We start from the raw sequence: 16,571 nt of genomic DNA, 5'->3' as shown, positions 1-16,571 counted from the left end.
GACCAAGATTGTCATAGCAAATGCCTCAGAAGCTTGGCCAAAATTTCTGGCTTAAAATAAGTTGCCCAGTCCTGATAAAACAAACCAACACATTCTTGCCCTTTTTCCAGCTTACATCCTAAAAGAACTCTTCTTGCTTCTCTAACCCAAGCTATGTTCTAGATCAGTTAGCCCAGTAACAGTAGTTCTAAGCAGTAGAAGATCTTTGCCTAGAACTCTGTCTTAATTGTAAAATTAAGTTGGGGAATGAGATCTTCTGGAGGACAGAATAAAAACTCTTTAAATTCATTGTCTTTCTTTAAACCCTTTTTGTCTTTCTAAAATGGATTATTTTCTTCCTAAGTAAATTAATTATGCTGAACCTAATTTCAGTTACCTCAGCCTCTCAGGTTAATTATTATGATCAGTTAAAAGTGTCAGAAGTAGAGGTGGTTTGGGACATTAGACTGTTTGTGGCCATCCCAAACATACACAGAAACTTGTTCAAGAAACAAGATTTGTTTCCTTCCTGTTATTTACCTTTTCTAAATATAAAGTCTAGATTGTACAAAAGAATGACTTCCTAGGCTTTGTATTATGGTGCTTTCTTCACAGTTAAATAATTAAATTTTGCTCAAACATAGAAGACTGATCCTTTGTCCTTAATGAGATCATTTTATATTTTTATTCAGTGTTTTTATTTTTTTTATAAATTTATTTTTTAACATCTTTATTGGAGTATAATTGCTTTACAATGGTATGTTAGTTTCTGCTTTATAACAAAGTGAATCAACTGTACATATACATATATCACCATATCTCCTCCATCTTGCATCTCCCTCCTACCCTCCCTATCCCACCCCTCTAGGTGGTCACAAAGCCCCAAGCTGATTTCCCTGTGCTATGCAGCTGCTTCCCACTAGCTATCTATGTTACATTTGGTAGTGTATATATATCCATGCCACTCTGTCACTTTGTCCCAGCTTACCCTTCCCCATCCCTGTATCCTCAAGTCCATTCTCTACGTCTGCATCTTTATTCCCGTCCTGACCCTAGCTTCTTCAGAACCTTCTTTTTTTTTTTTTTTTAGATTCCATATATATGTGTTAGCATACAGTATTTTTCTCTTTCTGACTTACTTCACTCTGTAGGACAGTCTCTAGGTCCATCCACCTCACTACAAATAACTCAATTTCGTTTCTTTTTATGGCTGAGTAATATTCCATTGTATATATGTGCCACATCTTTATCCATTCATCTGTTGATGGACATTTAGGTTGATTCCATGTCCTGGATATTGTAAATAGTGCTGCAGTGAACATTGTAGTACATGTCCCTTTTTGAATTATGGGTATATGCCCATGCTGGGTCACATGGTAGTTCTATTTTTAGTTTTTTAAGGAACCTCCATAGTGTTCTCCATAGTGGCTGTATCAATTTAGATTCCCACCAACAGTGCAAGAGGGGAGGGTTCCCTTTTCTCCACACCCTCTCCAGCATTTATTGTTTGTAGATTTTTTGATGATTCAAAGTCATGTACCACAGTGTTCATTGCAGCTCTATTTACAATAGCAAGGACATGGAAGCAAATTTATTTATTTATTTATTTATTTTTTTATTTTGGGCTGTGTTGTGTCTTTGTTGCTGCGCACGGGCTTTCTCTAGTTGCAGCGAGCTGGGGCTACTCTTCATTGCGTTGCACGGGCTTCTCATTGCGGTGGCTTCTCGTTGCAGAGCACGGGCTCTAGACGCGCGGGCTTCAGTAGTTGTGGCACGAGGGCTCAGTAGTTGTGGCTCACGAGCTCTAGGCTCAGGCTCAGTAGTTGTGGTGCACGGGCTAGTTGCTATTCAGTGTTTTTAGCTTAAAAACATTTTTTCTATTTCAGTCTCAAGCTTCCTAGTCACTTTTAATCTGCTACCTAGCTTGCTTACTTACACCTTGTACAGAAATATTGCCATTTAGTAGACTTTCCTGCCATTTCTGCTAAAGGCTGTTAAATCAAATTGTACTTTCACAATCAAACCTATATGGAATTAGCCTCATTTGTTTCCGAATGCATTTATTTTTGGTTTGCTGTGGTTACTTCTATCAATCAGAACCTTTCAACCAAGCAGAACAGTAAATAGTGCAAATGTAACACTGGATTGGTTTTCCTTAATACTTTTTTAGGAAGAACATTGATTGTTTTATTCCCCTGTAACTTTTTTCTGCTGCATACTAGCTTCCAGATGAAGCTTATTACTTAAGCCCTGTTATCAAAACGCCATGTATTCTTATTTTGATCAAGTAAATTTAATTTTAACTCTTGACTTATTGAATAATTCAAGCTTATTTCCATAAATCCAGTCTAGTGGTCAAGCCTTAGTCCTCTCTGCCATATCTTTTGCCAATGGTATGAGAATGATTATAGCAACTGATTATCTCTTTTGCTGCTACCTCATTGTTGACTATTTCACTTGGTTAGCTATTGCCACCAAAGGGTGAAGGAGAGGGAGATGGGGTGTGAAAGGAAAAAGTTCACACCTTGTTTATATACTTACTACAGTCTTGGAAATACTGTAATTATTTGGATGGCAGGGGAGCAATTTATCCTGGAGAGGTAGTGGGAAATATCATTATAGTGATATTATCACCAATAGTAATTCCCAGTGGGGGATAAGCTAACTATTTTGAGTGACCTGTGAGATTTTATTTTTTCCTCCTCACTACCAAGCAACTCTGACTAAAGGTTTGTGAGGATGTTTTTTTGCCAGTACTTAACTATTTTTAGATTTTTTTTTTTCGGTGAACTGTTTTTTTCCAGCACTAAACCTATATCAGATAGTTGAAGCTAGTAGTGGTGTGCTATTATGCACATGTCTTCCTAGCTCTGAGGTCAGTAACTTCACCTTGGTAGCTTGAAATCAGCTGTGGTAGGAGTATTTATACCATTGAAACTCAGCACATTGGAGCTTTTTTTCCCCCCCTGGAGAGCCAGTTTACCAGCACACCATTGATTAAAGGTCACCCATAACTTGCAGAAAAACCCTAGCATATCTTATAGGTAATATTTGTGCTTAAGACATATTCTATGCAAAGTTTGGAAAGAAAACTAAAAAAGACATTTATGTAGGATAAAGAATCATTTGAGGGAACCTAAGAGCTACGTCCCTAGAAACAAGTGTATGCTTGATAACTAAACCCATGAGGTTAAAGTCCTAGCTTCACTCTGAAGTTTTTTCATTTGAGATTGAAGCATATATAACTTCAAAGTAAAGTAGCTACAGTAATAATTGAGAATTTTTTGAAATAATTTATACAAGTAAACTGGTAATCTTAAGGTTTCATAAAATGTTACAAATTAGCAAAATTGATACTAGAAAATGTATGAAAATAGATTGACAGTCCCATAGTAGTTTTCCTAGGCTTTTGTGTTTATGTCATTAAGCTTTGGCTTTAATAGATTCTTTTGAGTTAAGTACCAGTAAGGAGTCAGTTCTGTCTAGATTAAGTAACATAGAAAAGCTAAGTTCTGGAAACCAGGGACCACTTTAGATACAAAGCAGAATCAGGGAATTGCCAGATTATCATTTGGGGTTTGTTTGGCGGATTTTTTTTTTAACATCTTTATCGGAGTATAATTGCTTTACAGTGGTGTGTTAATTTCTGCTTTACAACAAAGTGAGTCAGCTATACATATACATATATCCCCATATCTCCTCCCTCTTGCGTCTCCCTCCCACCCTCCCTATCCCACCCCTTTAGGTGGTCACAAAGCACTGAGCTGATCTCCCTGTGCTATGTGGCTGCTTCTGTTTGGGGGATTTTCTAACTGTCTAAATGAATGTACATAAAATGGACTAAGTCCTCTAATGAGATTCTAAAACTGTGTTCCAATTTAAGTCTGAACAGGAATTAAGAATAACTCAAAGTGAATTTGATCGTCAAGCAGAGATTACCAGACTTCTGCTAGAGGGAATCAGCAGTACACATGTGAGTGTTCATTCATTGGAAATTCATTTGGAACAAAAGACTTTGATAGTCTTAGGGAAATTCTTGGAGGAAAAACTGAACTTCCTTTTCAGTCATTTATCAAGATATTTAAATTGTAGCACTTTTCAAGATACATGAAGAAATATTTTAAATTTTTGTTTACACCTCATCACCTGATGAGATAGTTCTCCCACCATCGTCAAGTCCATTTGATGTTTTTTGTTTTTTGGTTTTCTTTGGCTAAACAGTTTGTTGTTATAAATTGTAGTAAAATGATAGATACTGATGATTTACCCCGAGTACAGTGTCGTGCTCTGTCTTCCCTTAGCGTGTGCCACTTTAAGTAGATTATAGAGCTAAGAAGTGACTGTAACTTTCCTTTACAGGCCCATCACCTCCGCTGTCTGAATGACTTTGTAGAAGCCCAGATGACTTACTACGCACAATGTTACCAGTACATGTTAGACCTCCAAAAGCAACTGGGAAGGTGGCAATTTCCTTTTCATACATGAAACTCCTGATAAGAGAAGAAATTCAGATTTTTTCATATGAACTAATAATAGAGGTGAAAAATAGAAGAATTAAAGGCTTTTATTAGATTACTTAGAATCAGATTTTTTTTTTTTTTAAGGAAAGTGATTATCACACTTCTGTGGTAACAAAGACATTTTGGGCTCTTCTGGCACAGAAAAATGTTAACAGGGGTGAGACGATAATTTAAGTGAATACCTTTTTAGTGCTTTTTAGATAATTTAAGTGAATACCTTTTTAGAACTTCAAAAAGCATTTGAAGTTCACTTTTCTCTTGAATACCTTTGCAGGTGGTTGAGGAAGATATAGTTATATTGACACTTAGTTGCCCTTAGAGGTAAACTAATTTGTACTTATTCATTACTTGTTCACTGTTAAAAAGATTTTAGAATATTCTGTAAGACCTCAAGCCCATTGATGTTATTATTTTGAGTGTGGTAATATACTTTACAGCACATATGTAAAGCAACACAACTCAATCATTCGTTCTCAAATACTTATTGAACACCTGTCGTATCCAAGCACTGTTCTATACTCTGGGATTATATCAGCGAACAGAACAGGCAAAATTGCTTACCTTTATGGAGCTAACGTTGTAAGGTGACACTGAAAATAAAAGATGTACAGGACAAACATGGTCTCTGCTCTCACAACGAACACTTAAAGCCTAGGTAGAAGTACAGGCCATAGGTGGACAGGCCATGTGATAAGTGGAAAGAGGAGGTCAGATTACTGTAAGGGACATCTAACTGTGACTCAAGTGAGTCTAGCAAAGATTCACAGATGAAATTATTTTAGTAGGAATAATCTAGAACAAGAAAGGGGCAGGGACAAATATTCCAGGCAGAGGAGGAATATGTATATGAAAGGGCCAGAGGAAAAAGAGTGTGGCAAGTTCAGGAAACTGACAATAGTTCATTCTGGTTGGATCATAGTGTTCAAATTTAAAATGGGATAGTAGATGTGGCTAGAATAATGAAGCCAGGTCATGTCATGAATGCCCTTTAAAATAAGTAATGATAAAGAGTTTGGAATTTACATAGTGAGGAACCATTAAAGCAGGGGAGTGATGTATAATATTTGAAGGAGGAATATCAAGAGAAGTTATTTCAAGGAATAAGGAGAAAAAAAAAAACCCATCACTTTGGTCTTCCTTTCTGCATATTAATCCTTCAAAACTAGACCTAGAACAAAATTAGGCACATCCACAAAACCAATTTTAGATCTTAAAAATGAGTTGTAGTCTAATACCACTGGTTATTCTAATAGGATTTACAGAAGTATTTACACTTCTATATATTTGAAGTTTTGTTACTGGTATTAATATCTGAAATCAGAATACTACTCTATCCCCACATCATTACAAGTATTTTAAGCCCAGGAAGCCTTAGTACTTCCTGTTCACTTTGTCCTGATACTCTCACAGTGCAGCAGAGGGGTTGCTGTTGAAACCATTCATTCTTGAATTCTGCTTAAGGCCATACACATGCTTTGGAACTCAGCCATTCACACAAAATCTAGTCATTAATGTGCTGAGGTAGGTATTATTATTATCCACATACAGATAAGGAAACAGAAGAGCTAGTTATAAGATTAGTAAATGTGTTTCATTTTTAAATAATTGGAAAGTTTAACATATTGAGCTACAGTGGCAGGAGGTCTAGAGTTTTTTAAGGTTATTAGTAAAAGTTCTTAGAAGTTGAAGATGGCCTTTCAGGGTTTTTTTGTTTGGTGTTTTGTTGTTTTTCTTTTTACCATTAATTTCCCAAAGTTGACATAGGTAGACCTCAGTGGCTAAACAAAAGCTAAATTATACTAGTAAATTTGAAAGTAAAGTACATGGTTAAAGACTTTAAAAATCGTGTGTGTGTACACATACATACGTAGGGAGAGAGAACTTATCTTTTTTTTTTTCTCTTCAGAAATGTATATATTTAATCACTGCCGAGTTCACTGAGGAAAGGATGCTAGGAAATGTGTTCTTAACTTTAGAGTGAAACTTGAATTAGAAATCATTTCTTTTTATCATTAGAACCCTTTTACCCATCAGAGAAACATTTGCTTTTAATTTTTACAGATGCCCTATTCTAGGCATCAAGGATACAATGTAAACAAAATAGACCATATCCCTGCCTTTATGGATCTTGCATTCTATTTAGGGGTAGAAAGGAGTAGAAAATCAATGTCTATGAATTATACAGTCTATTAGAAGGTGATAAATGCTATGGAGAAAAATACAACAGGGAAGTACCTTGGTTAGAGTAGAGGTTTACAGTAGTCAGGGAAGACAGATTGGAAAGATGTGAGGAAACAAAGCACACAGGCATCTTAGAGATGCTCCAGAGACAAAGTACAAAAACTCTAAAGCAGGAACATAGCTGTATGTTCAGGCAACAGCAAGGAGAGCTTGGCTGGAGATTAATCAAGGAAACAGGGAGCGAAGATATGTAGGGCTTTGGAAGCCACTTTTTGGACTTTGGGCTGTACTCAGAGATGAGGAAGTCTGGAGGATTTTGAGCTGAGGAGTGACATGATTTGATTTTAACCTTTAAGAAGATCATTCCTGCTGCTCTGTTGAGGATAGATGTTAGAGGTCATGAGTATAAGCTGACAGACCTGTTCGGAGCCTACTGCAATAACTCGGTCAATAATCCAGTCAGGAGGTGACAGTGGCTTGGATCGGGGTGATTGTGATAGATGTGGTAGAAGTGCTCAAACCCTGGGTGTGTTTTAAAGGTAAAGCCAGTAGAGTTTGCTGACAAACTTTCTGTATATGAGGCTTAGAGGTGTCAAGAATTACTGCAAGTGTTTGGCCTGAGCAACTGAAAGAATGGAGTTTTGGTTAATTAAAATGGGGAATGCCCCAGGAGGAGCAGGTTGGGATGGGGAAGGCATGTAAGGTATATCAGGAGCCCAGTTTTAGACATGTTAAGTTTGAGATATGAAACATCTGAGTGGAGATACCCAATTTTAGGGTATACAAGTCTGGAAATTGGGGGTGGGGGTGAATTAGAGGTATAAATTAGAGAGTTGTCAGCAATATCAAGGATATTCAAATCTGTGAGACTAGATGAAATTACCAAGGGAGTTAAGTACAGGTAGAGAAAAACAGAGAACCAAGGGCTGAGCCCTGAAGTACTCCAACAAAGAGTTGAGGAACCAGCTAAGGAGGATGGTAAGGAATGAGCACTGAGGTAAGATGTAAACCAAGTGTGGCCTTGGAATAAGCTGTAAAAAATGAGGGGAGTGGTCCACTGTGACCACTAGATAGGTCAAGTGAAAGAGAACTGCTAGTGAACCATTGGATTTTGAACATTGCTGACCTTGACGGGTAGTTTTAGTGGAACAGTAGGAGCAAAAGCTTGTTTGTTAATGTAAGGGAATGGAAGGAGAGGAGCTGTGACAGTAAGTTTAGATAAGTCTTTCAAGGAGTTCTAGTGTAAAGAGAAACAGAAATGAAGCACTAGCCAGAGGAAAAAGTGGAGTCCAGCACATTTTTGGTTTTTTTTTTTAAGATAGAAATAAGAGCATGATTGTAATCTGATAAGAATGACACAGTAAATGGAGAAAATATAATATTAGAAAGAAAGGGAAGAATTGGTAGTGTGATATCCTTGAGAGGAGATTTTGTACACAGGTGGAAAAATTAACCTTAAATAAATTAATCTTAAGAGCATAGATAGCTCATCTGTAGTAGGAGGAGAGATGACCAAAGCATGGAAGTTTCCTGATTTTTTTCTCCTCTCAGTTAAAAAAGAAAGCAACTTATCAGCTGATTATAAAGGTTAGGGGAGAAATGCTGGAATTTTGAGGATGGATGAAGGGGTATGAAATAGTCATCAGCAGAATGTTGAAAGTGGGTAGACTAGAGAAATGTAGTGTAGTTGCCAGGCAGCATTGTGGACCCACTTTAGGTTCCTACTCATTCATTGAGTGTGAGACTAGACTACATGGTTTTGTAGTTTTTTTACTGTCATAGTACATACATGGATACTGAGTAGATAATTACAGAGATTTTTACCAAACGAGTAGTATGAAGTAAAGGGCAAAGGATATGAAGGCATGTGCAAGGAGGTGATTATAATAATTTACCTTGGACACGAAGGGCGTGTTGGTAGGATGATAGATGGTAGGCCTGTGGAGGACTATAGATCCAGGATAGGCTTGTTGAAATGAGAGTACTAGGGGAAACAAGATGATGGTCAGAGAATGGGATGTTGGAAATTGATTATTGTAAAGGTTATAGTTTTTGGAATTGATATGGTCTAGATGAGGCATTGGGAGTGGGTGGCTGAACTAGGTCAGTCACAGAATCACTGGAAGAGGAGAGCTCACGGGTCTGACAGGCCAGAGTGTTCAAATAATTGTCTACATGGCTATTAGAACCACCGAGAATTAAGATCCACTGTTAGTGAGCCAGGAGCTAAAATCCAGAAATAAAGGGAAAAGAATGAGACGCCTGTAGATGATTGCAACAAGAGATGATAGGTAGTATATAGTTGAATAACATGAAATTCAAAGATTAGGTAGGATTGGTTAGGGAAAGGAGTATAGGAATGGTAATGAGGAACGTGCAACTCCTTCAACATCCACCTCTAGGCTCAATGATAAAGGGAGTGTGGGAGATTAAACTCAAGCATCAGGAGGTGAATGGAAGGGTTAGAGAAGAGGTTAAGGGTACAGGGAAATTTGCTGCTGGCTGACTGATTTCCAGATGGCACAGGAGTCATAAAGAAGAAAACTGTTTTATGAAGGGATTAATTTCACCTACCCTACCAGATGAAGCATTTTATATTTTAACTAATGGATTTATTTAAACTTAAATATGAATTTTCATAGGATGTTTTTCAACCTTAGAAGTGGTTGGATTAGAATGATTATAGGCCAGCCATCTTATGCTGTTTTCCGTTGAGTATTATTGGAGAAACAGTAGGCTTACAATAAATTGAAAATTATCTTTAAACTATTTATAGGCACATTGATCACAGGGATTTCACTAATTCCTAATAAAACTTTTATTTTTCCCCTAAAAAATAGAAGACAAAATGAACTGTGACATTTTCCGTATTCTCCCATTGAGTCTTATGTTAATTATCAGTCATAACATATTATTTGAATGTCCATCTCCTCACTTATCTACATGTCCATAAAGGAATGGCATTGTTTCATGTTTATATCTCAGCTTGTGGTAGTGATGTTGGACATGTAGATACTCAATAAGTACTTGAATGAACAGGAAAATGTGATTGGATCGATTTTATGAAAAAGAGTTCAGTTACTCAAATATTTCTCAAAGAATTAACTTGAGAAAACTTCACTCTTGTAGTAGTATCTAACATTTAAGTAAGTCTTTCATTGGTATTTTTATTTAACAATTCATAAAGGGAGGAAAAGATTAATGGAACATACTTATAGAAGGTTGTTGGAAATATAAACTCATTTTTCTGGAAAAAGAAAACCATTGTGTTTTTTAAAAACTTTTTAAAGTTTATACTTGTAAAGATGGCTTTGAAACAGACTTTCAAAGATTTTATATTTAAAAACAACCTGCATTTTCTCTAGTGTAATTGACCCTAGAGGGGTGAGCTGGATAGTGTACTTTGTCATTAAAATATTAGCATCCTCAAATCTTTAGCCAACGTGAAGGTTGGTAGAAGGTAAACACTGCCCCCAAGTGGTGGTATACAGGAACTTTGGTCACTTGCAAATAGATAACTGGCCATTTTCTTTTCAACAGTTTTCCATCCGTTTATCATTGTAACAACAACCAGACTTCTGTGGCACCTATACCATCTGCTTCATCAAACGTGATTGGTTCTTCTCCCTTGACTTCAACAAGTGGCCTAGTAATCACCTCTCCTTCCAACCTCACTGACCTTAAGGAGTGCAGTGGCAGCAGGAAGGCCAGGGTTCTGTATGATTATGATGCTGCAAACAGTACTGAATTATCACTTCTGGCAGATGAGGTGAGTAATGTGGGTATAAAAGGAAAACTATATCATAGATTGACTTACCTTCCAGTATAACAAAATGCAAATTCCTCATTACTTATTTGGAAATAGTTTATTATGAATGTTTTCATAGATTACAGCTGGTTATATTAACATTTTATAATTTTTTAACTACTATTTTTTAACAAAATAGAACATCACAGAAATATTTAAAGCTTTTAACTGCTAAATCACTAGATTTCTAAAACTGTCTCTAATAAAATCCTTTATCTTTCACCAAATTGATAATAATGTTTAAATTCTTTGATAGTGAATAATTTATACTTTAAACAAATTAAGTCTGATTAGTTTTCTGTGTGTTTATTAACATAGTTAATAACTGGAAATGTTTTATTTTGTAGGTAATCACTGTTTTCAGTGTCGTTGGAATGGATTCAGACTGGCTAATGGGGGAAAGGGGAAACCAGAAGGGCAGGGTGCCAATTACCTACTTAGAACTGCTCAATTAAATACGTGGACTGTGAAAAGGTACACCGTATTTATATACAATTAACTCTTAATAAAGCAGGTTTAAGTATCTTTCATGTTAATGTCTTAAGAGACTGAAAAGAAAATACTAGCCATCAGAAACTGGCCTTTCTGCCAATAAAATTGCATGGTAAATATTTCATTACAGAATTTATGTTAAAGCTTTCATGCCAAGAATGTTTTCTTAAAAAATTCTCTTTCTACTGAGGTTTCACTAATAAGTAGCTTCTACTTTTGAGCCCCAACTTAAAGCATAACTGTTTTCTACTGAATTTTTCATTAATGGCAAGCTTTTTCTTTTACATAAAATAAATTTATTGTGAATTGATATGTGACTCATTTATTAGGTATAATTAATAGCCAAAGAATAAAGTTAAAATTTGTTTTTAACTGTTGGTTTAAAAAGAGCTCTAGGATGTAAACCTCTTTTGTAAAAAATATAATGTTTCTGAATGTTTTCATAAACAGAAATGCAGTTATACCATGTTTACCTTGTTTTCCAGCAGACATGGAATGATTACAATATTCTAGTTCAGTGAGTTATTTTGAGGGTTTTTGTTTTACTAAACACTACTGAATGATTTCTTTTAAGAGTAACTAGTCCTTGAGAAATACTACCGTATTTCTCTAGTACATTTGCATTTAAGGTTCTAAAACATCTGGGACAAATTCAGTTCACTAAATAATGTTTTTAAGATTGTTCAATTGGTACTGTTTAATCCATAATCAGAATTGGATCTGTTAAGATACTGCAGTAAAGAGAATTTGTTCTTATTGAACAACAAATCCTTATAAAAATGGATTAGCACAACTGTGTTCATTATAGAGTAAATTGTATGCAAACAGAATACACTTTTGGTTACTTTGAGCCTACAAATAAAATGTTGAAAATTTACTAATGAACTTAGGTTATCTTGATCAGGCTCTCTAGTTATGAAACACATACTAATGAAATGATTAGTGATATACATGGAATCAGAAAATTGCTATTTAGACCACTGCTATGAATCAGCAGATTATTTCCATGTCAGGACTTCTGCTCTCATTTTCATTTATTCATTCTTTCGTCAAACATTTGTTGGGGGCCATGCACTATGCTGATCAACTGGGAATACGACCCTGAACAAGATGCACACAGTTCTTCCCCCTACAGATCTTAAAGACTGGTGGTAGATACAGAAAAATAAGTAAGCAATGGTCATATAACAGAATCGGTGTCATGATAGAAGAAATACAGGGTTAATATGTTTCAGAGTTTTGGGAGTCACCTAATTCAGATTTTGGGAGTGGGAGATGGTTTGGAGAGGAAGTGTTCTAGGCAGAGGAAGAAGTTGTGACAGGCCTGGAGCTAAGAGAATGTAGCACATTCTTAAAGCTAAAAGCAGTTCAGTTTGGCTTATGCATGAAGTGTAAAGGTGTAGTTAATTTCTTCAGGAAGTGTTAATGTGTCAAAATGATATTTTTCTGGTACTTTAAAAAATGAACACTTAGCACAAAAGGATATTTTTAAATGGTGTTTAAGAGTTCCTAATAAGAGCTTGGTAAACATGTTGGTAATTTAATTTACAGTTCAGATTTTAACAGTAGTTGTTACATTTCTGTGCTGTGAGACAAATTCCTCTGCAGTTTTACAGTTATACAAGATGCTTTGATTCACACTGTGAATTGCCATACTGTTAACCCCCAAAGCTGCTCAAGCTGGTTAGTTAGCTTAGAACCACTTGAGTGAAGCTTTTTCCCCCAGAAATGAAGCTCTGTGGCCAGCCTAGAGTACCATCTATTATGTTACATAAATCAAGATTTAGGCTTTAAAAGATCATACAAAAAAATCAGGTCAACTTTAATAGCAACTATAAATTAGGTTTATGAGAAGTAGAGTAGTAAAACGGAAAGAGTATGGGTACTGGAGTGAAATTGTCCTGGATTCAAATCCAGTCTTCCTCACATACTGTGCTCTTTGAGCTTCGACTTAGATGTCATATAAACTGCCATTTCCTTGTTAGCAAAATGGGGATAACAATTATGCCACTTTAAGGTTATTGTGAGGATTTTATAGCAAAAAATAGTGTTAAAAGCAGTTATAAAATAACTATAAAATCTGTAACTATAGATTTCTAACTATCTTGTATGTTAGATAATTTTTAGGGAAAGGCTTGGCACAGCAGAAACATGCTGTGAATATGTTTCCCTTTGTTAGCCCCTGTAGCTTCCTGACCTATCCAGACGGTTGGCCTTGTTTATGACTATGTACCAGACAGACATCTTCTGTTGCAATGCTCTGTTCTACTCCTTATCAATTCTATCCTCCACCCTCTTTAAATGAGACCCAGATCTAGGTTTAACCTCACCATAGTCAGTGTACATTTTTATCAGAACCTTCTGCTTTCCATCAAATGAATGTTGATTATAGTAACCTAATAATGTACAGTAGCCTTCAGTAATGTGAGGTTCAAAGGTTATTTTGTGCCTTTGTCCACCACAAATTTGCCACAATATGTGGGCTCATTCTTATGTTTATTGTTTTTTATTTTAATGGGGTTTTGTTTGATTGGTTGTTCGGGGAGTTTTGGGTTTGTTTTATTTCGGTTTGGGCTTATTTTATAAAGTCACAGGTTTAATTTTTACTCAGGTAAAGGCCCATAGGTTCTTAGGCATGGAAGAAGAGCTTTGGAAGCCTATTAATTCATGGTGCAATTCAGAATTATTTAAATAATCTCTGTGCCCCTGAGCTTAATCTAAAGGGATAGTAATGTGAAGGATGCATTTATGAATGAAATAGTAAACTTGGAAATAATTGTAGGCTCCTTTTACAAACAGAAAAAAAGTCATTTTATTGTTTCTGTATTTGTCCTGAATGTAATTAACCTAAAAGATCATTGCATTAAATTGTTTTTTATGGTGCTAATCAGAAAAATTCATATTGTAGGAGACTAGGTCCCAGAAATGGGAATGAGCCTCACTCTGAGTAATGTAAGAAATAAGAAACCTGAGTCCAGGGTCACTAGTGGGTTAGAGTCCATCCTCATAGTCTGCTGTTATCCTCACCAGAACAAAGGAACAGAATGAGAATGGAGGAGCTGGTGTTGGGAGGACATGCAGAAGATAAAGGATCACAGGACAAAAATCAACATCTTTGTCTACCCAGAGAGGCCTGGCTTACTTTCATGCTTTGTTGACAGTATTCCTTAAAAATATCTTCCCTAGCTCCCAAACACCTGAAAGTTTGAAATATGTTGCCCTAGTATGTGGCACTTCAAGTCTGGGTGAGAAGCCATAATAATAGATAGGAGACTTTGCAATTTGACCTACAGCCAGCTTTGCTTCAACCCCTTCTCCAGATGATTAAGTGGCTCTTACCTCATGGTGAGACCCAAATGGGGGTCTGTCTGGTGGTTGTCCACAGCAGAACTGCCCTTTCTCCCACATTATCCTAACGAGAAAGTCAGCTCAGCAGGGCAGTGGTTCTCAGTGTGGGACCCCCAAGACAGGCAATGTCAGCATCACATAGGAACTTGTTAAAAATGTTAATTCGTATCTCCAAGTACCTTTTTTTTTGTACCTATTTGTTGTCTTCAAGGGGCTATAAAACTAGTCTTAGTTCTTCCACGTAACATTTTTTAAAATATTTCAAGACAAAAACTAAATTCTGATCCTCTTTACTGTGTTCTAGCACTAATCATAATTATATAGTTACTTTTAATAATTTATTTGTTTAGTATGTATCTGTCACTCTAGAGTGTAGGCTCCCTGAGATTGAGACTATTAATTCTTTTGATCACAGTTAAATTCCCAACTCTTAGCAGGAGACCTAGCATATAGTATGTACTCAATATTTGTCAAAGAAAGAAAGAATGCAATTCTTAAGTCTTATCCAAGCTCTACTGAATCAAACTCTGGGGGTAGGGCCCAGCATTCTGTTTTTACAAGCCATTTAGGTGATTGTTACACTCTCAAGTTTGAGACCCACTTCAGTAGAATAAAGAAATCGTGCCTTTTACCTTCAGACGTGCTATCTGACATCGCTTGAAAATTCTCCCTCCCTTCTGTATACCAACAACACTTCTCTCAAGTGTAGAGGAACGTTGCTGGGCTGTATTACAAGTGGGTGTGAAGGTATAAGGTATGCTTAGTGTAAGAAAGGGAAATATTGCTTGGAATGCCAGTACTTGGTTGCTATGGAGGGTTTCTAGGGATGGATCCCTTAGTCTGAAGAAGGGTAAGCACTACTACCACCCACATTTCCACTCAGCACAGTCACAATTTGACATCAAAGCTCCCTGACAAACCATTAAAGTTATATCAGACTAACGTGTACACCCCGGTGCTCAGGTTGCTAACTCCACTCTCCCTACTTCAAAGGAGACTTTTTAAGAATTGTTAATGCTTTTTTTTAATACTACAAGTCATAGATGCATTAAAAAAGGGAAAAAAAGAGTATATAGTTTAAAAATAAAAATCACCTATAATTCCACCATCCAGGGAGAGCTACTGTTACTTAGGTGCATAGACTTCCAGATTCGTCTGTGCTTTTATAGATTGTTTTAAGTGGGATCAAGTTGTACATACTGTTTTGTAACTTTTTCACTTGACAATACCATGACTATCCTGCCATGTCAAAAATGTTTCTATATCTTTTTTAATGGCCGCATGGTATTTCATCTTATGTGCCACATTTTATTAAACTACTGTTTTCAGGTTGTTTCCAATTTTTCGCTAATAAACTGCTTAAAAGAATATTGTGTTGTTAAATCTTTTATGTGTTCTTAATATTTCCTTAAGGTGAATATTTGGAAGTAGAATTGCTAGTGTAGAGTACGCCAGTTTATAAAAGCTTTTGTCGCTGCCACTTTGCCCCTTAGAAAACTTATCGGCTTACACTTTATCGGCAGTATAAGAAAGTATACTATTTCTTTTTGGAGGACTTCCAACTGAATGTTCTTAGAACCTTCAGTTTAAAAATAAAGGGTAAAAGGAAGATAAAAAGACCCTGCAAAATTAAAACCAAGATCAGTCTTAAATTATTCTGACATGACATCATTTACTGTTCTACCTTCTGTTATGTATTTTGTGATACTTTGGGAATGATTGTACTACTGGCTTTCCCCTTGCTTTTATTCAGTCTCCTGGAAGCACTGACTTTTCTGACTTTTGCCGAAATGGTAGGAGAACAATCCTAAACAGACTGGATAATTTTGATGCAGGCTTATTGTTGCATTTAGGGAGCATGGACATCATAGGGAAAGTAGAAACTTTGGAAGGTAGGCAGAACATTGGCTCTCCCACTTTGTTGCCTAGTTTTGTGTCAGTCAACCTCTTTGAGCCTGTTTGCCCATATGCAGAAATGAGAATAGTATAAACTTGTAGGGTTGAAAGAATTAATCATATTATGGGCAAAGTGCCTGGCACCTAGTAGATAATAACTTAATAGAATTTCCACCTAAGTATGTTAGAGCAGTTGCTATTATCTACCTCAGTGGAGTAAATATCACTGCCGTCACCAAATAGAATCTTCCTTGAAAGGTGTCACAATAAATGGACATTGCCTTGTACATCCTACCTACAAAATCTAGTTTTTAAAGGGTGTCTCATTTTCTCCACACAAGTAACCT

General features: G+C 36.2%; 1 protein-coding gene across 2 annotated transcripts in view; it reads left to right on the top strand.

The window, feature by feature from the left end:
* SH3GLB1 (SH3 domain containing GRB2 like, endophilin B1) overlaps window positions 1-15,696 on the top strand; it is a 38,585-nt gene extending 22,889 nt beyond the window's left edge. Inside the window, exons 6-10 of one of the 2 annotated variants that reach the window (XM_019919635.3) lie at window positions 3,863-3,952; window positions 4,339-4,439; window positions 10,221-10,449; window positions 10,836-10,962; window positions 14,011-15,696. In XM_019919635.3, the coding sequence (XP_019775194.1) occupies window positions 3,863-3,952; window positions 4,339-4,439; window positions 10,221-10,449; window positions 10,836-10,943 (528 nt within the window). In that variant the 3' untranslated portion in view covers window positions 10,944-10,962; window positions 14,011-15,696. Of the gene's footprint in view, window positions 1-3,862; window positions 3,953-4,338; window positions 4,440-10,220; window positions 10,450-10,835; window positions 11,291-14,010 lie in introns of those variants that run through there. The other variant, XM_019919636.3, reaches the window with a different exon arrangement.
* The last annotated feature ends 875 nt before the right edge of the window (window positions 15,697-16,571 follow it).

This window comes from Tursiops truncatus, chromosome 1 (assembly GCF_011762595.2).
Source record: "Tursiops truncatus isolate mTurTru1 chromosome 1, mTurTru1.mat.Y, whole genome shotgun sequence".
NCBI lineage: Eukaryota > Metazoa > Chordata > Mammalia > Artiodactyla > Delphinidae > Tursiops > Tursiops truncatus.
Note: the sequence above shows the minus strand (reverse complement) of the source record. Positions and strands in the feature narration are given on the sequence as shown.